This window comes from Panulirus ornatus, chromosome 40 (genome assembly GCF_036320965.1).
Source record: "Panulirus ornatus isolate Po-2019 chromosome 40, ASM3632096v1, whole genome shotgun sequence".
Classification (NCBI taxonomy): domain Eukaryota; kingdom Metazoa; phylum Arthropoda; class Malacostraca; order Decapoda; family Palinuridae; genus Panulirus; species Panulirus ornatus.
In genome coordinates, this window is record NC_092263.1 from 9,193,102 (window position 1) to 9,218,371 (window position 25,270).

Sequence of the window (25,270 nt, forward strand, 5' to 3'; positions counted from 1 at the left end):
ATACACATTATTTATCTAACAACTGCATTCCCTTTTATATATATGAATATACTGAATGCTTAAAATGGTTGGAAATTTGTTCTCTAGATGTAATTAGCCTCATAAAGAACTAGAGACAAGGTTATCATTTTTGTCTTGATACATTCTGCATATTACGAACGCTAGTATTTCCTATCATTACAGAATATATCTATCCGATTTATGCTATAAAAAAACTTCAAGAATATCTACATTTTCATACCTATAGCGCTACAGCATAATAAAAAGATTTTGCCCATAGTAAAAAAAAATATAACATTTAATGACGAATAAGCATATGATTCATATATTCGAGAGAAAAAAAATAAGCTTTTGATAGATTCAACAGAATCTGTAATTTTTATTTCTTTAAACTGAAGTAACATATTTGTAAAAATAAAAATCCCTAGTATTGTGATCTGGGCAAGCTGTGGGGCACGACTTTCCCAGGTTGTAACAGAGTCCCTCGTGGGTCACTGACAGTTTTCTCTTCAGAAATATTCTTATATCTTAAACAATTCCCTTCCTATAATGGAATATATCTCATGAAAATGTATCATAAATTTTTTGGGGGGGGAGGAAAATGGGGTTACACGAGAAGCAAGCGTCGTACGAGGACTCATTTTGTGTCATTTTACTGGCAATGACCAGATAATCCCATTTTCACCTAAACACTATGAATACTTAGAAATAACTGATGTAATTACTTTCCATTATCTTAAAATGGTATTAGAGATTTTTTTAAGAGTGATGCATAACCGATCGAGAGGCTGATTTGACTTGTATATTTAGTGGACGCGGCCTTGTAAAATAATGTTGCTGAGTCTGTGGACTTTTCCGGCCAGGAGACGCTAGACAGCCTTCTAATCCATGAGGGACGTATAGTCAGCCTAGTGATGATTGATCGGAGATTTAAAGGTACGTAATAACATCAGAGTAGAGGTTTATTATCAAAGATTAAGGCGAGAAGGAGAGCCACAGTTTAAACTTAACTGTCATGGCCAAAACTCGACTTTAAAAATACCCTATTCATTCTCCTCATCGCTGTGACCTTTTTCCTATTATTCTGCATCTGTTCCTCAACCAACAATCCATCTCATTGTTCGTACACAGTCGCCCCCATTTGGTTCTGATCACACTCCTACACCACACCTTCCCCCCCCCCCACCCCTTCTAAGCTTGACTATGGGATAACTTACGAAAATTCTTTACTCACTTTCCATGGGAAAATAAATTACTGTCTCTTATGTGGTGATGCTTCAGTCTCCGCCATTCTGTCTCCTCCATTGTATTCTTAAAGGCATGGCCACAGCCTCTCCTTATTATTGCTCCATTGTATTCTGTCTCACGCACGCCCAACATGGCCCACAGAACGTAGCCGGGTCTCATATCCCCTTAACGGTATAATAGATGGTACAAATTGCGCAGTTTGAGGTCCAAACACCACCCGCTTGGGAGTGACTAACGCGCCTCCCAGGTGGGTAAGTATGGTCGTGAATTAATTACCAGTAACACTATAAATAGATCGTATCATGACAATGTTTTTTTTTTTATGATTGCTTGCTATATTGCACCCGGAGCCCAGTCTTGATTCCATTTAGCTGAGGTATGCTAACTTGCTGTGGGTGAGGCTGTCAGGGAAGGTGTTTTTAACCGACTCCCTTTCAAAGACCAGTGAATAGCGCTGCTCTAGACAGAGATTCAGGGACAGGAAATAATGGTAGGAAGATAAACAAAGATGTCGTAATAGTCTGCGCAAATGTTTCGTTTTACACTTAGGATGAGCCATAGAATAAACCACATCGCAGTATAGTAAGATTTTAACAATACCTTCAAATCAAGGTCAGAAAAGTACTTCGCTGGTATCTGGGAGTGGATCTGTCAGCGGATGGAACCATGGAAGCGGAAGTGGATCATAGGGTGGGGGAGGGGGCGAAAATTTTGGGAGCCTTGAAAAATGTGTGGAAGTCGAGAACATTATCTCGGAAAGCAAAAATGGGTATGTTTGAGGGAATAGTGGTTCCAACAATGTTGTATGGTTGCGAGGCGTGGGCTATGGATAGAGATGTGCGCAGGAGGATGGATGTGCTGGAAATGAGATGTTTGAGGACAATGTGTGGTGTGAGGTGGTTTGATCGAGTAAGTAACGTAAGGGTAAGAGAGATGTGTGGAAATAAAAAGAGCGTGGTTGAGAGAGCAGAAGAGGGTGTTTTGAAATGGTTTGGGCACATGGAGAGAATGAGTGAGGAGAGATTGACCAAGAGGATATATGTGTCGGAGGTGGAGGGAACGAGGAGAAGAGGGAGACCAAATTGGAGGTGGAAAGATGGAGTGAAAAAGATTTTGTGTGATCGGGGCCTGAACATGCAGGAGGGTGAAAGGGGGGCAAGGAATAGAGTGAATTGGAGTCATGTGGTATACAGGGGTTGACGTGCTGTCAGTGGATTGAATCAAGGCATGTGAAGCGTCTGGGGTAAACCATGGAAAGCTGTGTAGGTATGTATATTTGCGTGTGTGGACGTGTGTATGTACATGTGTATGGGGGGGGGGGGGCCATTTCTTTCGTCTGTTTCCTTGCGCTACCTCGCAAACGCGGGAGACAGCGACAAAGTATAAAAAAAAAAAAAAAAAAAAAAAAAAAAATATAATATATATATTATAATATATATATATTATATATATATATATATAATATATATATAATATATATAATAATATATATATATTTTTTTTTTTTAAACTATTCGCCATTTCCCGCGTTAGCGAGGTAGCGTTAAGAACAGAGGACTGGCCTTTTTTGGAATATCCTCACCTAGGTGCTCCGACCCTTTCAGCTGAATCCTGCTTTGAAAGATTAAAAAAAAACGGAGGAGGGATTCAAGTCTAACCGCGCATGTCCGTCCTTTTTAGTAGCCATAATAACACATCGCAGGGAATAGTAAGATTTTAACATCCTTCAATAAATCCCGCTGGTATAATATATTATATATATATATATATATATATATATATATATATATATATATATATATATATATATATATATATATATTAGTGCAAATGACTGGGAGATGTATAAAGGAAAGAGGCAGGAGATCAAGAGAAAGGTTCAAGACGTGAAAAAGACGGGAAATGGGAGTTGGGGTGAGAGAGTATCATTAGATTTTAGGGAGAATAAAAAGATGTTTTGGAAGGAGGTAAATAAAGAGCTTAAGACAAGAGAACAAATCGGAACATCGGTGAAGGGGGCTAAATGGGGAGGTGATAACAAGTAGTGGTGATGTGAGAAGGATGGAGTGAGTATTTTGAAGTTTGTTGAATGTGTTTGATGATAGAGTGGCAGATGTAAGGTTTTTTGGTCGAGGTGGTGTGCAAAGTGAGAGGGTTAGGGAAAATGATTTGGTAAACAGAAGATGAAAGCCGGCAAGGCGTCGGTTTGGATGGTGTTGAAGGCATGTACAGAGCATCAGATTGGAGAAGAGCAGTGTGGTTTCTGAAGTGGTAGAGGATGTGTGGATCAGGTTTTTGCTTTGAAGAATGTATGTGAGAAATACTTAGAAAATCAAATGGATTTGTATGTAGCATTTATGGATCTGGAGAAAGCTTATAATTAGAGTTGATAGAGATGCTCTGTGGAAGGTGTTAAGAGTATATGGTGTGGGAGGCAAGTTGCTGGAAGCTGTGAAAAGTTTTTATCGAGGATGTAAGGCATGTGTACGTGTAGGAAGAGAGGAAAGTGATTGGTTCTCAGTGAATGTAGGTTTGCGGCAGGGGTGTGTGATGTCTCCCTGGTTGTTTAATTTGTTATGTATGGGGTTGTTAGGGAGGTGAATGCAAGAGTTTTGGAAAGAGGGGCAAGTATGCAGTCTGTTGTGGATGAGAGAGCTTGGGAAGTGAGTCAGTTGTTGTTCGCTGATGTTACAGGGCTGGTGGCTGATTCATGTGAGAAACTGCAGAAGCTGGTGACTGAGTTTGGTAAAGTGTGTGAAAGAAGAAACTTAAGAGTAAATGTGAATAAGAGCAAGGTTATTAGGCACAGTAGGGTTGAGGGACAAGTCAGTAAGGAGGTAAGTTTGAATGGAGAAAAACTGGAGGAAGTGAAGTGTTTTAGATATCTGGGAGTGGATTTGGCAGCGGATGGAACCATGGAAGCGGAAGTGAGTCACAGGATGGGGGAGGGGGCGAAGGTTCTGGAAGCGAAAATTATGTGTAAGTCGAGAACATTATCTCGGAAAGCAAAAATGGGTGTTGAAGGAATAGTGGTTCCAGCAATGTTATATGGTTGCGAGGCATGGGCTATAGAGAGGGTTGTGCGGAGAATGGATGTGTTGGAAATGAGATGTTTGAGGACAATATGTGTGTGAGGTGGTTTGATCAAGTAAGTAATGAAAGGGTAAGAGAGATGTTGTAATAAAAAGAGTATGGTTGAGAGAGTAGAAGAGGGTGTATTGAAAATGGTTTGGTCACATAAAGAGAATGAGTGAGGAAAGATTGACAAAGAGGATATATGCGTCAGAGGTGGAGGGAACGAGAAGTGGGAGACCAGATTGGAGGTGGAAGAATGGAGTGAAAAAGAATTTGAGTGATCGGGGCCTGAACATGCAGGAGGTTGAAAGGCGTGCAAGGAATAGATTGAATTGGAACGATGTGGTTTACCGGGTTCGACGTGCTGTCAGTGGATTGAATCCAGGCATGTGAAGCGTCTGGGGTAAACCATAGAAAGTTTTGTGGGGCCTAGATGTGGAAAGGGAGTTGTGGGTTCGTTGCATATACATGTCAGCTAGAGACTGAGTGTGAACGAATGTGGCCTTTGTTGTCTTTTCCTAGCGCTACCTCGCGCACATGCGGGGGGGGGGAGGGTTTTTTTTTATTTCTTATGTAGCGAGGTGGCGATGGGAATAAGGGCAGACTATGAATTATGTACATGTGTATATATGTATATGTCTGTATATATATATATATATATATATATATATATATATATATATATATTTTTTTTTTTATACTTTGTCGCTGTCTCCCGCGTTTGCGAGGTAGCGCAAGGAAACAGACGAAAGAAATGGCCCAACCCCCCCCCCCATATACATGTATATACATACGTCCACACACGCAAATATACATACCTACACAGCTTTCCATGGTTTACCCCAGACGCTTCACATGCCTTGATTCAATCCACTGACAGCACGTCAACCCCGGTATACCACATCGCTCCAATTCACTCTATTCCTTGCCCTCCTTTCACCCTCCTGCATGTTCAGGCCCCGATCACACAAAATCTTTTTCACTCCATCTTTCCACCTCCAATTTGGTCTCCCTCTTCTTGCTCCCTCCACCTCCGACACATATATCCTCTTGGTCAATCTTTCCTCACTCATCCTCTCCATGTGCCCCAACCACTTCAAAACACCCTCTTCTGCTCTCTCAACCACGCTCTTTTATTTCCACACATCTCTCTTACCCTTACGTTACTCACTCGATCAAACCACCTCACACCACACATTGTCCTCAAACATCTCATTTCCAGCACATCCATCCTCCTGCGCACAACTCTATCCATAGCCCACGCCTCGCAACCATACAACATTGTTGGAACCACTATTCCTTCAAACATACCCATTTTTGCTTTCCGAGATAATGTTCTCGACTTCCACACATTCTTCAAGGCCCCCAGAATTTTCGCCCCCTCCCCCACCCTATGATCCACTTCCGCTTCCATGGTTCCATCCACTGCCAGATCCACTCCCAGATATCTAAAACACTTCACTTCCTCCAGTTTTTCTCCATTCAAATCACCTCCCAATTGACTTGACCCTCAACCCTACTGTACCTAATAACCTTGCTCTTATTCACATTTACTCTTAACTTTCTTCTTCCACACACTTTACCAAACTCAGTCACCAGCTTCTGCAGTTTCTCACATGAATCAGCCACCAGCGCTGTATCATCAGCGAACAACAACTGACTCACTTCCCAAGCTCTCTCATCCCCAACAGACTTCATACTTGCCCTCTTTCCAAAACTCTTGCATTTACCTCCCTAACAACCCCATCCATAACAAATTAAACAACCATGGAGACATCACACACCCCTGCCGCAAACCTACATTCACTGAGAACCAATATATATATATATATATATATATATATATATATATATATATATATATATATATATATATATATATATATATATTTCTTTTCTTTCATACTATTCGCCATTTCCCGCGATAGCGAGGTAGCGTTAAGAACAGAGGACTGGACCTTTGAGAGAATATCCTCACCTGGCCCCCTTGTCTGTTCCTTCTTTTGGAAAATTTAAAAAAAAAAAAAACGAGAGGGGAGGATTTCTACCCCCCCCCCTGAACGGATGATTCATGCATGAGTATGTACTGCATCGAACTTGTTGTGCAATGACATGGCGGAGGCGGGTGCTGGGTTTTTTCTTTCTTTCTTTCAGAGTCCGCCATGTCCTTGATCTTTCTTTTTCTTGGTAATGATCATGGCAGAAGGACAACTGAGGACTCTTTTATTTTTTGGTCCACGTTGGGAGGATAAGGCTTGAAGGGAATGGTGGGTGGGAGAGGCGTCGTTACACATCTAACAACCTTTCCTTTCCATTCCTTTCTTTCATTTTACATTATTCCTTAACTCGTGTCTGTATGTGAGAGAGGATTGACAGTGAACATTTTTCTCCCCCTCAACCTGTCGTTACAGCTACAGAAAAACTGTGGATAACATATGAATCGAATTAAAGTACATTTGATAAGGAAATATTGGAATACTTATCCCAAAAGGGGAATCCTCTTGTATGGTCATTTGTACTTAAAGAAGCTTAAAAGACCTTACAATGAAAGTCCACAGGGTAACAAGAACGGCCATGATTTTGCCTGCCCTTGACGAGAGAAGAGTAATAAGTGACTTGATCACATTCTTCAACTTTCTAGCGTAATGTAAACCACAAGGAACACACACACATACAAAGATGTATACATGGGGCAACAAGAAGCCATGACAAAAGGGCAGGTTAAAACTTACGACTGTAATCTAGATAGTATTATGGTAGTAGATGATTGGAGTAAGTATTATAGTAGTAGATGATTGGAGTAAGTATTATAGTAGTAGATGATGGAGTAAGTATTATAGTAGTAGATGATTGGAGTAAGTATTATAGTAGTAGATGATTGGAGTAAGTATTATAGTAGTAGATGATTGGAGTAAGTATTATAGTAGTAGATGATTGGAGTAAGTATTATAGTAGTAGATGATTGGAGTATTATAGTAGTAGATGATTGGAGTAAGTATTATAGTAGTAGATGATTGGAGTAAGTATTATAGTAGTAGATGATTGGAGTAAGTATTATAGTAGTAGATGATTGGAGTAAGTATTATAGTAGTAGATGATTGGAGTAAGTATTATAGTAGTAGATGATTGGAGTAAGTATTATAGTAGTAGATGATTGGAGTATTATAGTAGTAGATGATTGGGAGTAATGTATTATAGTAGTAGATGATTGGAGTAAGTATTTATAGTAGTAGATGAATGGAGTAAGTATTATAGTAGTAGATGATTGGAGTAAGTATTATAGTAGTAGATGATTGGAGTAAATATTATAGTAGTAGATGAATGGAGTAAGTATTTATAGTAGTAGATGATTGGAGTAAGTTTTTTTATAGTAGTAGATGATTGGAGTAAGTATTATAGTAGTAGATGATTGGAGTAAGTATTATAGTAGTAGATGATTGGAGTAAGTATTATAGTAGTAGATGATTGGAGTAAGTATTATAGTAGTAGATGATTGGAGTAAGTATTATAGTAGTAGATGATTGGAGTAAGTATTATAGTAGTAGATGATTGGAGTAAGTATTATAGTGTAGATGAATGGAGTAAGTATTATAGTAGTAGATGATTGGAGTAAGTATTATAGTAGTAGATGAATGGAGTAAGTATTATAGTAGTAGATGATTGGAGTAAGTATTATAGTAGTAGATGATTGGAGTAAGTATTATAGTAGTAGATGAATGGAGTAAGTATTATAGTAGTAGATGATTGGAGTAAGTATTATAGTAGTAGATGATTGAGTAAGTATTATAGTAGTAGATGATTGGAGTAAGTATTATAGTAGTAGATGATTGGAGTAAGTATTATAGTAGTAGATGATTGGAGTAAGTATTATAGTAGTAGATGATTGGAGTAAGTATTATAGTAGTAGATGAATGGAGTAAGTATTATAGTAGTAGATGATTGGAGTAAGTATTATAGTAGTAGATGATTGGAGTAAGTATTATAGTAGTAGATGATTGGAGTAAGTATTATAGTAGTAGATGATTGGAGTAAGTATTATAGTAGTAGATGAATGGAGTAAGCTAGGCAGTGGAATTCTGACTGTTGACAGTTTGCTAAAGTTGAAAAACTTTGTGTATGCATAAGTATAAAACTTTGTGTATGCATAAGTATAAAAACTTTATGTGATAAAGTTCAAGAGATGGAGGGCCTCACTAGTGCAAGACATTCTTCCTTTTTTTTTTCTCGTACTAACAAGTATTCTGTCCTTTTCACCTCAAAAATACACACCATTATTTAGCACTTAAGTTCATTCTGACGTACCTGTAAACAGTAACTACTTTCTTTTATAAACTTTTCCAATTGAATCACTTTTTTTTTTTTTTATTGCCACACATTCCTGATCTCACACACCTAATGATGATGAGGATGTCAACTGGGGAATTTAAACTACCAATCCTCTCGAGTAACGCTGACAATGCAGTTCTTATGGACTGGATTGCTGTTTTTGTGTTCATTCTCTCAGCAGCAATTGTTGATGATCTGTGTACAGAATCTATGCTTCCCAATGAAATGAAACGTGTCTATGCACAAATATAATGATGGATGTTATATATATATATATTCATATATTCATATATTATCCCTGGGGATGGGAGAAAGAATACTTCTCACGTATTCCCTGCGTGTCGTAGAAGGCGACTAAAGGTGAGGGAGCGGGGGGTTTGGGAAATCCTCCCCTCTCATTATTTTTTTTTCAATTTTCCTAAAGAAGGAACAGAGAAGGGGGCCAGGTGAGGATATTCCCTCAAAGGCCCAGTCCTCTGTTCTTAACGCTTCCTCGCTAACGCGGGAAATGGCGAACAGTTTCAAAGAAAATTTTATATATGTATATATAAATATATATTATATATATATATATATATATATATATATATATATATATTATATATATATATATATATATATATAATACTTTACAAACCCCGTTGAATCTGGGAAAGTAAAGAGGACAAGGTGGTTGTGACAGCTGTCATCCCTTTGTTATTACGGTACAACCAAATAGCAGTTAGATTTACCACCACATACACCCGGAGTTTATGTCTGATGTTGGAAGGCGCCCTTAATACCGTGGAAAACTTTAGTCGATTAATGAAATTTCTATTTGTAACATAAGGCTTATTGCTTGCTTCAATATTTGGGTGATGCCAAGTTGCCGGTGGCTATTATCTTTTCATTAATGCCATCGCCACAGACACCTGCTGTTGATGCCATACGTGTAAGCACACTTTATGCCTCATGTCCACATTGTTCCTGAAGATATTGAGGTGTACACATTGTAAGGATATTCGGTGGAAGTTTTTTTTTTATAATATTTAAGGAGAGCGAAAGCCATTTATGGCAACCTTACTCAAGCATTGCTCCACGACCACGTGAGGTTCAGGGTCTAGTCTAGTCACCTTGAGGGAAACTGGTCAGTTCTCCCTCGCCGTTGTCGTGACAACACCCAGTTCAACCCCCTCTGTCAAGCTAGGAGTGAAGACAAGGAGGAGGCACCACCACCATGGCTGGTAATATGCTGGAAAAGTGTGTGCTGGAGCTGTTCAACATTGGTGTGGTCAAATTCGGTTCCTTCACCCTCAAGAGCGGCATGCAGTCCCCAGTGTACTTCGACCTCCGCGTGATCATCTCCTACCCGAAGCTTTTGGTTAGTATTGAGAGTGGGTTTTGATGTGACCGTCCTAGCATGCCTCTGCTTGCACTCACCTTATTATTATTGTACTGTAGGGTGAGGACATTACATTTTTCACGCCGTAGGATTTAGCATCTCAAGGACATTTGGGGAGGAGTACTCTATCGATATGATCAGAATTGGCCCGAGTGAAAATGGAATGTGGCCCTGCGTTGTTTTTAGCTTGTGGGTACTTTGTGGGTTTTGTTCTACAAAATTAGCGTAATTCTGGTCTTGTTCTACAATGTTAGTGTAGTTGTGGTCTTGTTCTACAATGTTAGTGTAGTTGTGGTCTTGTTCTACAATGTTAGTGTAGTTGTGGTCTTGTTCTACAATGTTAGTGTAGTTGTGGTCTTGTTCTACAATGTTAGTGTAGTTGTGGCCTTGTTCTACAATGTTAGTGTAGTTGTGGCCTTGTTCTACAATGTTAGTGTAGTTGTGGTCTTGTTCTACAATGTTAGTGTAGTTGTGGTCTTGTTCTACAATGTTATTGTAGTTGTGGTCTTGTTCTACAATGTTAGTGTAGCTGTGGTCTTGTTCTACAATGTTAGTGTAGTTGTGGTCTTGTTCTACAATGTTAGTGTAGTTGTGGTCTTGTTCTACAATGTTAGTGTAGTTGTGGTCTTGTTCTACAATGTTAGTGTAGTTGTGGCCTTGTTGTGCAATGTTAGTGCAGTGTTTTAAGAACATTTAAACAATTGTGGAGCTTGAATTGGAATATTTCATCGAATGAGTAAAAGCAAACATGGTAGTGGCAAGGATTTTGTATAAAAATGGACATGTGGGATATATGAAATAGCTGGGAGGTTTTATGAAAAAGCACAGAAAATATAGTTTTTTTTCAAAAATTAAAATTACAAATATTTTCAATTTAGGAAAACTTATCGTCCATGTTGGCCAGTCCTGTGTAGGCAAAAATAGGTATGTTTGAAGAGACAGTAGTCCCAACAAAATTATATGAATGCGAGGCATGGGCTATAGATAATGCTGAGTGGAGAAGGGTGGATCTGTTGGAAATGAAGTGTTTAAGAACAGTATGTGGTGTTTGGTGGTTTGATTAAGTGAGTAATGAAAGGGAAAGAGAGATATGTGTGGTTATAAAGAGAGTGTGGTTGAGAGAGAAGAGGGTGTGCTGAAATGGTTTGCAGACATATGGAGAGAGTGAGTGAGGAAAGGTTGACAGAGGATGTATGTGTCAGAGGTGGAGGGGACAAGAAGTGGGAGACCAAATTGGAGATGGAAGGATAGAGTGAAAAAGATTTTTAGTGATCGGGACCTGTCTATGCTGTAGGGTGAAAGGCTTGCGTAGGATAAAGTGAATTGAAATTATTTCATATACTGGGGTCGACATTCTGTAGCTGGACTGAACCAAGGCATGTAAAGCATCCAGGGTAAACTTTGGAAAGGTCTGTGGGACCTGGTTATGGACAGGGAGCTGTGATTTCAGTGTATTACACATAACTATTAGAGAAAAGATGTGAGCATATGTGGCCTTTCTTCATCTGTTCCTGGCACTGCTCCGCACACTTGGGAAATGGCAGTCAAGTATGAAAACAAAATGAGTAAAAGCAAACATGGTAGTGGCAAGGATTTTGTATAAAAATGGACATGTGGGATATATGAAATAGCTGGGAGGTTTTATGAAAAAGCACAGAAAATATAGTTTTTTTTCAAAAATTAAAATTACAAATATTTTCAATTTAGGAAAACTTATCGTCCATGTTGGCCAGTCCTGTGTAGGCAAAAATAGGTATGTTTGAAGAGACAGTAGTCCCAACAAAATTATATGGATGCGAGGCATGGGCTATAGATAATGCTGAGTGGAGAAGGGTGGATCTGTTGGAAATGAAGTGTTTAAGAACAGTATGTGGTGTTTGGTGGTTTGATTAAGTGAGTAATGAAAGGGAAAGAGAGATATGTGTGGTTATAAAGAGAGTGTGGTTGAGAGAGAAGAGGGTGTGCTGAAATGGTTTGCAGACATATGGAGAGAGTGAGTGAGGAAAGGTTGACAGAGGATGTATGTGTCAGAGGTGGAGGGGACAAGAAGTGGGAGACCAAATTGGAGATGGAAGGATAGAGTGAAAAAGATTTTTAGTGATCGGGACCTGTCTATGCTGTAGGGTGAAAGGCTTGCGTAGGATAAAGTGAATTGAAATTATTTCATATACTGGGGTCGACATTCTGTAGCTGGACTGAACCAAGGCATGTAAAGCATCCAGGGTAAACTTTGGAAAGGTCTGTGGGACCTGGTTATGGACAGGGAGCTGTGATTTCAGTGTATTACACATAACTATTAGAGAAAGATGTGAGCATATGTGGCCTTTCTTCATCTGTTCCTGGCACTGCTCCGCACACTTGGGAAATGGCAGTCAAGTATGAAAACAAAATATATATCTAAATGTATGTTTATATAGCATATGCAGCTTGTAACAGGATTTTTGATTCATTTTGATGGAACAATTAATATTGATTGTGTCAAACATCATGCATTGATTATTAGTGCACTCTTACTAAACAACTTCATCCATTGTACTGACAGGAGACAGTATGTGAACTAATGTGGGCAGTGCGACCAGGATCAGACTATAAACTAGTGTGTGGGGTTGCATACACTGGATTACCCATTGCTACAGTTATTTCAACTAAGCAGGTAAGTTTGACAACTTTATTTAATTTATTTTTTATGTCTAGGACTGTGGGGTGATTTTGAAGTAGATTGTTTTTGATTTTTTTTTTTTTTATATAGAAATAACTTTGTTCGAGATCGTCATTCTTGCTATGAGTAGGTGAATTTCTGTCTTGTATCACTTGTAAAGATCAGACAGGTGACTTCAAATCTTTAATGAAGACTTTTAGAGGTAGTACCTTATCAGTACCCATATTTTTACCTGTCCTAAGTCATCTTCTATCGTCTTTTCTGTTCTTGGCTGTTCCTTAGATAAAGAATTCCTTTGTGTGTGCTTGCTTTTCCCACCTTATGAAGGTAGCATCATGAAATGAGCTTTCAAGGGAAAATCCTTTGCTTTGTTCTTTCTTATGTTCCATCTTTAGAAGGCAGTAGCACAGGAGATGATTTCCAGTTCACTGTGCCTGCCCTTCTGATTCACCTTCAGTGACATGTAGGGCTATGTGGGTATCATTATTCCTTCTCATTTTCCCATTGCCTTACTAAATTATGCTGTGTTCTGTGTAGGTTTTAAGCATCCTTTTTTTTTTTTTTTTTTTTTTTTTTTTTTTCAGACCCAGTTTTGCTGCAGACCAAATTATTCAAGATCAAGAACTATATTAATCCTGTGATTATTCCTGACACCTTGGTGGCCATCTTACAGTTGTTACAAGTAGATCTTACCCGGGAATGTCTAGGTTTATGCCCTAATACATTTACAGTGAAAAATTGTCTCAGTCAAAACATGATGAGCATAAGGAATGAAGCATCATATAATTTTCTCCTACTTTTTTTGAGTTAAATGGCTTTCAGCTTATTTACATGCATTGAGCCCACTTTGTTTTGTACTATATTTCTTTTCACACTTTTTTACCATTTCCTTTTTCAGTGAGGTAGCACTAGGAATAGATGAAACAACAACATCATTTGCTCACAACCACTCTTTAGCTGTTTTGTATATTACACAAAAACTAGAGCCTACAATCCTGTCGAAGACCCAGGAGCCAGATCCATGGTTTTTCCTGATCACTTCACATGCCCTGATTCAGTCGATTGGCAGAATTTCACCCTCATGTTCCACACACTCCAGTTTGCTCTGTACCATGCACAGTTCTCGCCCTCCAGAATGTTCAGGACACAGCCCCTTAAAGCCTCTTTCACTTCCCCCTTGGTCATTTCCTCCTCCTACACTTGTCACTTTTCACTCTTCCTCTCCATATGTTCAGACAGTTTAAGCACTTCTTGTTCAACTCTGTCACTCAGACTGAACTTACTACCACACCTCACTACTACCCCCCTTGCACCCAATATTGTCATAATGCATTTAATTTCGAGTACATCAAACTTTATTCATTCTTTTGCTTAATTGTCTTTATGAAAGAATGGAACATAATTCCTTTGAAAAACTTTAGTTTGATTTAGTACATTTTCATATGTCCTATATAATACCCTACATATTAAGTGTTAAACTAGTTGTCCTGAAGATGTCTTGAGAAACAGATTAAACCTGAGTGTCTCTGCCTTTCTATTTTCTGTAGGTTTATTGGATATGTCAGTTAAATGTAATATCATTTTTGTCATTTTCCTCCTACATATGCTTCTTTCCTTCTCTATATCTTTACCTCAGGCTACTTTTTGTAGTTATTTTCACCCTCTAAACATTTGCACAAACAATTAGGGTATCTGAACCTTTGTACAAACAATTAGGGTATCCTCTGAACCTTTGTACAAACAGTTAGTGAATGCCTCACTTTCATGATAATAGTTATTAGTTATTAGTTATAGTTATTACATCATCACCTTGGCAGACAATAGTTTGCTGGCAATGTATTTTGAAAAATAGTTGAAGAAATAAGAAGAGTTGAATTGTGAGGGAGATGGACAGAGTAATGAATAGCTTAGGGTTGAGTTATTTTAGCTGATGCCAGTGGAGTGATTTTTTATCATGCAGCAGAGTGCCTTTGTGTGTTAAGATGAACGTGTGAATGCTTATATAAATCTTAATTGACAGAGGACTTAACCCCGTGTTCTCCAATGACCTTCAAGTCCCCATCTCAGCCACACACGCCTACACAGCTGGAACCTTGCAAGTGAAGTTAGATTCTCACATAATTTGTCATTATTTTTCCCCACAACGTGTATAGAAAATATTCTGTCGGAATTTGTCATTATTTTTCCCCACAACATATGTAAAAAAAGTTCTGTCTGTACATCTTCTAAAAGAGCTTATCAACCTCCTTGATTGAATGAACTTTTGTGTGTTTCCACTTATCATCTCCAGACACTTGACCATAGCACTCCAAGGTTGGCCTTCTCTGTCAAATGCACTGCCATCTCTTTCTCTGACATATTTGTAACAGTTAGTCTGCCTCATGTCACATATTGTCATCAGGCATTTCATTTCAAACTCCTCGGCCCTTGTTATTTTTTTTCACTTATGGTGCAAGACTCACACCCATGCAACACAGTCGGGATTACTTTACTGTCAGATATCCCATTTTTATTGTTACTGAATGTGACCCTTATACCCACTTCAGTCATAGTGGTTCTGTTTGCTGTCATGTCCAGTCCAAGGTGGTTAAAGCACCATACCTCATCCAGGTCCTTCCTATTCAAATTTACACTCACACTGTTCTGTCTTACCCAGTGCATCTCATTACCTTGCTCTAGTTCACATCTGCTCCCAACTTTCTCCTTTCACACACACCCCAAACTCAGTTACTAGCTTCTCTTGTTTTTCTGTGGATTCTGCCATTAGAACCATCTACCTCAAAACAAGAACAGATACATCTTTTATGCACCCACCTAGCATATTGTCGATATATCCCTTGTTCCAAGACCCTGTTATTTGCATTCCTCTCCATCCTGTCTGGGAACAGATTAAACAACCATGGTGACCTCATACACACTTGGTGCAGGCCATTTCACCTTTCCTGTTTTTGCTGTATTATATAAACCATGGAAAGGTCTGTGGGACCTGGATGTGGTGTTGGTGCATTACACATGACAGCTAGAGACTGAGTGTGAATGAATGTGGCCCATTTTGTCTGTTTTCCTGGCGATCCTTCGCTGGTGCGGGGGTAGCAATGCTGTTTTTCGTGGGGCTGGGTAGCGACAGGAATGAATGAAGGTAAGCAAGTGTGAATATGTACATTTGTATATATGTCTGTTGTGTGTATGTATATGTTGATGTGTATATGTATGTATAAGTGTTTATATGGGCATTTAAGAATATATGGTGTGGGAGGCAAGTTGTTAGAAGCAGTGAAAAGTTTTTATCGAGGATGTAAGGCATGTGTACGTGTAGGAAGAGAGGAAAGTGATTGGTTCTCAGTGAATGTAGGTTTGCGGCAGGGGTGTGTGATGTCTCCATGGTTGTTTAATTTGTTTATGGATGGGGTTGTTAGGGAGGTGAATGCAAGAGTTTTGGAAAGAGGGGCAAGTATGAAGTCTGTTGTGGATGAGAGAGCTTGGGAAGTGAGTCAGTTGTTGTTCGCTGATGATACAGCGCTGGTGGCTGATTCATGTGAGAAACTGCAGAAGCTGGTGACTGAGTTTGGTTAAGTGTGTGAAAGAAGAAAGTTAAGAGTAAATGTGAATAAGAGCAAGGTTATTAGGTACAGTAGGGTTGAGGGTCAAGTCAATTGGGAGGTAAGTTTGAATGGAGCAAAACTGGAGGAAGTAAAGTGTTTTAGATATCTGGGAGTGGATCTGGCAGCGGATGGAACCATGGCAGCGGAAGTGGATCATAGGGTGGGGGAGGGGGCGAAAATCCTGGGAGCCTTGAAGAATGTGTGGAAGTCGAGAACATTATCTCGGAAAGCAAAAATGGGTATGTTTGAAGGAATAGTGGTTCCAACAATGTTGTATGGTTGCGAGGCGTGGGCTATGGATAGAGTTGTGCGCAGGAGGATGGATGTGCTGGAAAAGAGATGTTTGAGGACAATGTGTGGTGTGAGATGGTTTGATCGAGTGAGTAACGTAAGGGTAAGAGAGATGTGTTGAAATAAAAAGAGCGTGGTTGAGAGAGCAGAAGAGGGTGTTTTGAAATGGTCTGGGCACATGGAGAGAATGAGTGAGGAAAGATTGACCAAGAGGATATATGTGTCAAGAGGTGGAGGGAACGATGAGAAGTGGGAGACCAAATTGGAGGTGGAAAGATGGAGTGAAAAAGATTTTGTGTGATCGGGGCCTGAACATGCAGGAGGGTAAAAGGAGGGCAAGGAATAGAGTGAATTGGATCAATGTGGTATACCGGGGTTGATGTGCTGTCAGTGGATTGAATCAGGGCATGTGAAGTGTCTGGGGTAAACCATGGAAAGTTGTGTGGGGCCTGGATGTGGAAAGGGAGCTGTGGTTTCGGTGCATTATTGCATGACAGCTAGAGACTGAATGTGAACGAATGGGGCCTTTGTTGTCTTTTCCTAGTGCTAACTCTCACACATGAGGGGGGAGGGGGATGGTATTCCACGTGTGGCGAGGTGGTGATGGGAATGAATAAAGGCAGACAGTGTGAATTGTGTGCATGGGTATATATGTATGTGTCTGTGTGTGTATATATATGTGTACATTGAGATGTATAGGTATGTATATTTGCGTGTGTGGACATGTGTGTATATACATGTGTATGGGGTTGGGTTGGGACATTTCTTTCGTCTGTTTCCTTGCTCTACCTCGCAAACGCGGGAGACGGCGACAAAGCAAAAAAAAAAAATGGGCATTTATGTATATGCATGTGTATATGAGTGGATGGGTCATTCTTTGTCTTTCCTGGCACTACCTCGCTGATGCGGGGAACAGCGATTATGTATAATAATTAAAAAAATAATGATTATTATTATCATCATTATGTCATTACTATTGATATTATATTTATTATTTACCAGGATATTCCAATGCTGATTCGTCGTAAGGAGTCAAAAGGCTATGGGACCAAGAAAATGGTTGAGGGGAACTATGAAGAAGGGCAGAAGTGCCTAGTGATTGAGGATGTTGTAGTGTCTGGCAGCTCAGTCTATGAGACTGTTGAGGTATAATCATGGTTTTCTCTGAACTCAGTTTGTTAAAAAGAGTATGATGTTGCATATATATGGCTGTTGAGGGATGGTATTTGTTATACAGCACAAATTATGAAACTAGTTATGGTGCTGTTTGTGTTTGGTATGTCATTTTGTAAAATTGCTTGAGTGCACTTGTCACCTGTAAGTGCGAGCTTATGTAATTCCAGATTTGAATGTGAACTATTTACTTTTTGATACTGAAAATTCACAAATATTGTGGATAGTTAGCACATGAATGATTGAAAAAAAGATATAGAAAAATACTGAAGAATTGTGGTGGTGGAGCCATGTGTATGACATACTTCAGCTACAAATTGCAAGGTATTGTGGATGAAACATAGATAAAACAAGTTTGCTTGTAGGGTTTGTCTTGACTGGGCATAGCATTTCTTAGAAATTTTTTTTGTCTTAAAAACAGAACAGTGGCCTCCAAACATACGCTTAGTTCTCTGCAGATGAATTACAGAAAATGCGAGATTGTAAGAAGGTTAGATAATAGTATGACTCGGAATTCTTCATCAAGTTAACAGACTAAATGAATTAATCATCAGAGTGATTAAGGAAATGCTGAAAAATGGGAAAAAATCCTTGAAACATTTTAGTTATTTATATGTGAAATTTACTGACCATGTGAGAAACCATTCAATAGAAAAGGTGGAGAAAATGCCAGCTGTGTTGGTTTAGTGTAAAAATCAGAACTCAGTACCACAATGTTCTAACATTTCTCAAGATAGCCTTGAAAATTTGTATTTTTATGCTGGGAGTTAGGTAGATCTTTAAATGTTGATGGGAAGTAAGATTTTGTATGATAAGTTTGAGAAGTGGCAGTCTCTTCACAACATTAGGTTCAATGATAATTCATGTGGTATCAAATCACACTTGTGTAAGGAAGTACCAGGAGAGACTGAGTACAGAATGGAAAAAGGTGAGAACAATGGAAGTAAGGGGAGTGGGGGAGGAATGGGATGTATTTAGGGAATCAGTGATGGATTGCGCAAAAGATGCTTGTGGCATGAGAAGAGTGGGAGGTGGGTTGATTAGAAAGGGTAGTGAGTGGTGGGATGAAGAAGTAAGATTATTAGTGAAACAGAAGAGAGAGGCATTTGGACGATTTTTGCAGGGAAAAATGCAATTGAGTGGGAGATGTATAAAAGAAAGAGACAGGAGGTCAAGAGAAAGGTGCAAGAGGTGAAAAAGAGGGCAAATGAGAGTTGAGGTGAGAGAGTATCATTAAATTTTAGGGAGAATAAAAAGATGTTCTGGAAGGAGGTAAATAAAGTGCGTAAGACAAGGGAGCAAATGGGAACTTCAGTGAAGGGCGCAAATGGGGAGGTGATAACAAGTAGTGGTGATGTGAGGAGATGGAGTGAGTATTTTGAAGGTTTGTTGAATGTGTTTGATGATAGAGTGGCATATATAGGGTGTTTTGGTCGAGGTGGTGTGCAAAGTGAGAGGGTTAGGGAAAATGATTTGGTAAACAGAGAAGAGGTAGTAAAAGCTTTGCGGGAGATGAAAGCCGGCAAGGCAGCAGGTTTGGATGGTATTGCAGTGGAATTTATTGAAAAAGGGGGTGACTGTATTATTGACTGGTTGGTAAGGTTATTTAATGTATGTATGACTCATGGTGAGGTGCCTGAGGATTGGCGGAATGCGTGCATAGTGCCATTGTACAAAGGCAAAGGGGATAAGAGTGAGTGCTCAAATTACAGAGGTATAAGTTTGTTGAGTATTCCTGGTAAATTATATGGGAGGGTATTGATTGAGAGGGTGAAGGCATGTACAGAGCATCAGATTTGGGAAGAGCAGTGTGGTTTCAGAAGTGGTAGAGGATGTGTGGATCAGGTGTTTGCTTTGAAGAATGTATGTGAGAAATACTTAGAAAAGCAAATGGATTTGTATGTAGCATTTATGGATCTGGAGAAGGCATATGATAGAGTTGATAGAGATGCTCTGTGGAAGGTATTAAGAATATATGGTGTGGGAGGCAAGTTGTTAGAAGCAGTGAAAAGTTTTTATCAAGGATGTAAGGCATGTGTACGTGTAGGAAGAGAGGAAAGTGATTGGTTCTCAGTGAATGTAGGTTTGCGGCAGGGGTGTGTGATGTCTCCATGGTTGTTTAATTTGTTTATGGATGGGGTTGTTAGGGAGGTAAATGCAAGAGTTTTGGAAAGAGGGGCAAGTATGAAGTCTGTTGGGGATGAGAGAGCTTAGGAAGTGAGTCAGTTGTTGTTCGCTGATGATACAGCGCTGGTGGCTGATTCATGTGAGAAACTGCAGAAGCTGGTGACTGAGTTGGTAAAGTGTGTGAAAGAAGAAAGTTGAGAGTAAATGTGAATAAGAGCAAGGTTATTAGGTACAGTAGGGTTGAGGGTCAATTGGGAGGTAAGTTTGAATGGAGCAAAACTGGAGGAAGTAAAGTGTTTTAGATATCTGGGAGTGGATCTGGCAGCGGATGGAACCATGGCAGCGGATCATAGGATGGGGGAGGGGGCGAAAATCCTGGGAGCCTTGAAGAATGTGTGGAAGTCGAGAACATTATCTCGGAAAGCAAAAATGGGTATGTTTGAAGGAATAGTGGTTCCAACAATGTTGTATGGTTGCGAGGCGTGGGCTATGGATAGAGTTGTGCGCAGGAGGATGGATGTGCTGGAAATGAGATGTTTGAGGACAATGTGTGGTGTGAGATGGTTTGATCGAGTAAGTAACGTAAGGGTAAGAGAGATGTGTGGAAATAAAAAGAGCGTGGTTGAGAGAGCAGAAGAGGGTGTTTTGAAATGGTTTAGGCACATGGAGAGAATGAGTGAGGAAAGATTGACCAAGAGGATATATGTGTCGGAGGTGGAGGGAACGAGGAGAAGTGGGAGACCAAATTGGAGGTGGAAAGATGGGTGAAAAAGATTTTGTGTGATCGGGGCCTGAACATGCAGGAGGGTGAAAGGAGGGCAAGGAATAGAGTGAATTGGATCAGTGTGGTATACCGGGGTTGACGTGCTGTCAGTGGATTGAATGAGGGCATGTGAAGCGTCTGGGGTAAACCATGGAAAGCTGTGTAGGTATGTATATTTGCGTGTGTGGACATATGTATATACATGTGTATGGGGGTGGGTTGGGCCATTTCTTTCGTCTGTTTCCTAGCGCTACCTCGCAAATGCGGGAGACAGCGACAAAGCAAAAAAAAAAAAAAATCAAATCACACTAAATCATGACTTCTGTTCCTGTATAACTAAGAAGTTAAGGACTGTAAGATTTAAAAAAAACACACACAATATGCTCAAAATATTATATAGATAATGGAATTAACGTGCTGGATGATAATTAGAATGTTATCCAAGCAATAAAATACAGAAATTGGAAGATAAGTTAGTCACATTCACATTTTTTCTGGACTTTAGGATGGGTTAGGTAAGGTTTTTCTTCAATATTCTAATGGAACACCTTACCTCTTTTTGCATTTGCAACTGACAGACAACTGAATGGTCCTCATTGTGTCTGATAACTCACTCTGTAAGACCTTTGAGGCATGACCCTGATTCTGTGTGGCAGTCCATCTCAGTCTGCAAAATAAGCATTATGATTTGTCAGTTTCTGCTTGTTTGTTATGTAAGACTTACCTTATATGCACCTTGTGTCAGTTTTGAAGGATATTTCTGCCAGTGTTACTTTTCATGTCTGGTTATTCGAGGTCTAATCTTACAGACTAACATACCCACTGCAGATTAGCTGTGTAAGTATACTATGAAGATGGTTATTCTGTGAGGCCTTTAATTATTGCATTGATTGGTGAATAATTTTTATTCTCATTTATTAGATATGTTCTTTTCACTGAAACCTGACTTAGCAAGTACCGGTCATTTTATGTTTCATGATATATGTATAAAGCTGATGTACCTGATCCACCCCCATTGAATTGAGAATAGTGTAATTGTGAAAGGTTAGTAGGTGCATATGACATTATGATTTGAGAATATTTGAAGATGCTGCTTTGTATCACTTTGAAAAAAGTTTGTCCACACTTACTGCTTGCGGTCAGGACAATTTTTACTTTTGTCTCTTAAGCTTTACACCATGTCATCTCTTTCCAGTTGTAGTATGTAGAAACTGAGAAAACAGTTATAGCAACCAGATGCATAAAAGAAATAACATTCATAAAAATTCAACCTTTAGTAATGTTTAATGATATTTCAGACATTGCAGGAATTGAAATTAGATGCACGAGATGTCATTGTATTCCTGGATCGGGAACATAATGGTGTAGCAAACCTCACAGCAATGGGCATCACTGTTACATCAGTGGTCTCTATGACTGAGGTGAGTTTTTAGTTAATAGGTATCCATTTTACATTATAGGCTGAACTTAATGGGTGAATGATTTTATACGAACTTTTTTGTGAAATTTAAAAAAAGAAATGCTGCTCAAATTTTCCAGTGTCACTGCTTGACTTTGATCATACATATTATGTCTGTAGCTGTTCTGTTACATATTTGTTTGTTACCCCTGATTAAACCCTCTTGAATTCTAGTTTTTGGTCACTATCCTTGCAAGATTATGCTGGATTTTAATGAGACATGTTTGAAGTTATTTGTAGATTCTAAGCTTAAAATTCAGGGATGGAGGCAGCTTATGCTGTGGCATGTATCTCATGAATGTTATTCTCTTATACCTAGTTTTGTTAATCATGCTGGATTTTCATTAGATTTATTGTTTTGGGGCAAACAAGTGTGAAAAATGTTTCATCGATCCACTGCTTCGTAATGAATGCATTTTTTCTTTCATACTTGTTGGTTATTTCCCATGTTAGTAAGGTTGTAACAAGAACAAACAAAGAAAGGCCTCATTTGCTCAGATCTAATCTCTGGTATGTTTAAGGCATGCATGCTTATATATTATATATTGATTTATTATACTTAATTGCTGTTTCTTGTGTCATTGAGGTAGTGCCAGGAAACAGACGAAGAATGCCCCATCCACTCGTATACAGGTTTATTTATTATTTATTATACTTTGTTGCTGGCTCCCACGTTAGCAAGGTAGCGCAAGGAAACAGACGAAAGAATAGCCCAATCCACCCACATACACACGTATATACATACACGTCCACACATGCACATATGCATACCTATACATTTCAATGTATACATATATATACATACACAGACATATACATATATACACATGTACATGATTCATACTTGCTGTCTTTATTCATTCCCATCGCCTCCCCACCATGCATGAAATGACAACCCCCTCCCCCTGCACATGTGAGGTAGTGCTAGGAAACTACAACAAAGGCCACATTCGTTCATACTCAGTCTCTAGCTGTCATGTATCATGCACCAAAACCACAGCTCCCTTTCCACATCCAGGCCCCACGAAACTTTCCATGATTTACCCCAGACGCTTCACATGCCTTGGTTCAATCCATTGACAGCACATCAACTCCGGTATACCACATCATTCTAATTCACTCTATTCCTTGCATGCTTTTCACCCTCCTGCATGTTCAGGCTGGATCGCTCAAAATCTTTTTCACTCCATCCTTCCACCTCCAGTTTGGTCTCCCACTTCTTGTTCCCTCCACCTCTAACGCATATATCTTCTTTGTCAATCTTTCCTTACTCATTTTCTCCATGTGACCAAACTATTTTAAAACACCCTCTTCTGCTCTCTCAACCACACCCTTTTTATTAACACACATCTCTCTTACTCTTTCATAACTTGATCAAACCACCTCACACCACTTATTGTCCTCAAACATCTCATTTCCAACACATCCACCCTCCTCCGCACAACCCTATCTATAGCCCATGCCTTGCAACCATATAACATTGTTGGAACCACAATTCCTTCAAACATACCCATTTTTGCTCTCCGAGATAATGTTCTCACCTTCCACACATTTTTCAACGCTCCCAGAACCTTCACCCCCTCCCCCAACCTGTGATTCACTTCCACTTCCATGGTTCTATCCACTGCCATATCCACTCCCAGATATCTAAAACGCTTCACATCCTCCAGTTTATCTCCATTCAAACTTACCTCCCAATTAACTTGTCCCTCAACCTTTCTGTACCTAATAACCTTGCTCTTATTCACATTTACTCTCAGCTTTCTTCTCTCTTACACTTTACCAAACTCAGTCACCAGCTTCTGCAGTTTCTCACCTGAATCAGCCACCAGTGCTGTACCATCAGCGAACAACAAATGACTCACTTCCCAAGCCCTCTCATCCACAACAGACTGCATACTTGCCCCTCTCTCCAAAACTCTTGCATTCACCTCTCTAACAACCCCATCCATAAACAAATTATACAACCATGGCGACATCACGCACCCCTGCTGCAAACCGACATTCACTGAGAACCAATCACTTTCCTCTCATCCTACTCATACATATGCCTTACATCCTCGATAAAAACTTTTCACTGCTTCTAGCAACTTGCCTCCCGCACCATATATTCTTAATACCTTCCACAGAGTGTCTCTATCATCTCTATCATATGTCTTCTCCTGATCCATAAATGCTACATACAAATCCATTTGTTTTTTAAGTATTTCTCGCATACATTCTTCAAAGCAAACACCTGATCCACACATCCTCTACCACTTCTGAAACCGCATTGCTCTTCCACAATGTGATGCTCTGTACATGTCTTCACCCTCTCAGTCAATTCTTTCCCATATAATTTCCCAGGAATACTCAACAAACCTATACCTCTGTAATTTGAACACTCACCTTTATCCCCTTTTCCTTTGTACAATGGCACTGTGCATGTATTCTGCCAATCCTCAGGCACTTCATCATGAGCCATACATACATTAAGTATCCTTACCAACCATTCAACAACAAAGTCACCCCCTTTTTTAGTAAGTTCCACTTCAATGCCATCCAAATCTTGCCAGCCACACCATCCCTTAACCCCACTTATTATGCTGATGTTCTTGCTGGAAATTACTCAAATCAATTAGGTGAATTAATGAGAGAAGATGAATGTTCATTTAGTGAAGATTAGAGATATAGTGGCTGGGAGTGATGGTGAAATTACACATGACCCACACACACCACCACCAAAATGGACATGGTGTGCAAGTGATGGGGAAGGCACAAGAGGTTGGATATGGGTCTGGCAGGCAGTGCTATTCATGCTGAAGAACTGAGTGTGATTTCTCAAATTCAAGAATAGCAGATGCTTTTTCAGTGAATGATAACTCAAACTGATGTTCACTTTCATCTTCAGGTGGCCTGTGGAACCATTTATTGTTTGATATATTTCCCAGCACCAACATCTCTCTTCTGAAATTCAGCTTTATAATTTCCAGAAAAGTTGGTAACATTTTCTTGATTTTTATTTTTTTCCCTCTAGACACAACCATGATGTCAGCTCGTCCCTATGGCTGATACCTTTTTTTTTTGTAAAAGAGTTCAGTATGTTTACATCTTGACATAAGTGCAGGACAGGATGTGTGCAGTTTAAGCATGTTTCACAATTTTCATTAGTTATCCATTTATCTGT

The 25,270-nt window shown here is 39.4% G+C and overlaps 1 protein-coding gene across 2 annotated transcripts in view; it reads left to right on the top strand.

The window, feature by feature from the left end:
* Nucleotides 1-915: 915 nt before the first annotated feature.
* r-l (rudimentary-like) overlaps nt 916-25,270 on the top strand; it is a 46,709-nt gene continuing 22,354 nt past the window's right edge. The window contains exons 1-4 of one of the 2 annotated variants that reach the window (XM_071685427.1): nt 916-936; nt 12,573-12,683; nt 17,585-17,728; nt 21,944-22,066. In XM_071685427.1, the coding sequence (XP_071541528.1) occupies nt 12,591-12,683; nt 17,585-17,728; nt 21,944-22,066 (360 nt within the window). In that variant the 5' untranslated portion in view covers nt 916-936; nt 12,573-12,590. Of the gene's footprint in view, nt 937-9,733; nt 10,010-12,572; nt 12,684-17,584; nt 17,729-21,943; nt 22,067-25,270 lie in introns of those variants that run through there. The other variant, XM_071685426.1, reaches the window with a different exon arrangement.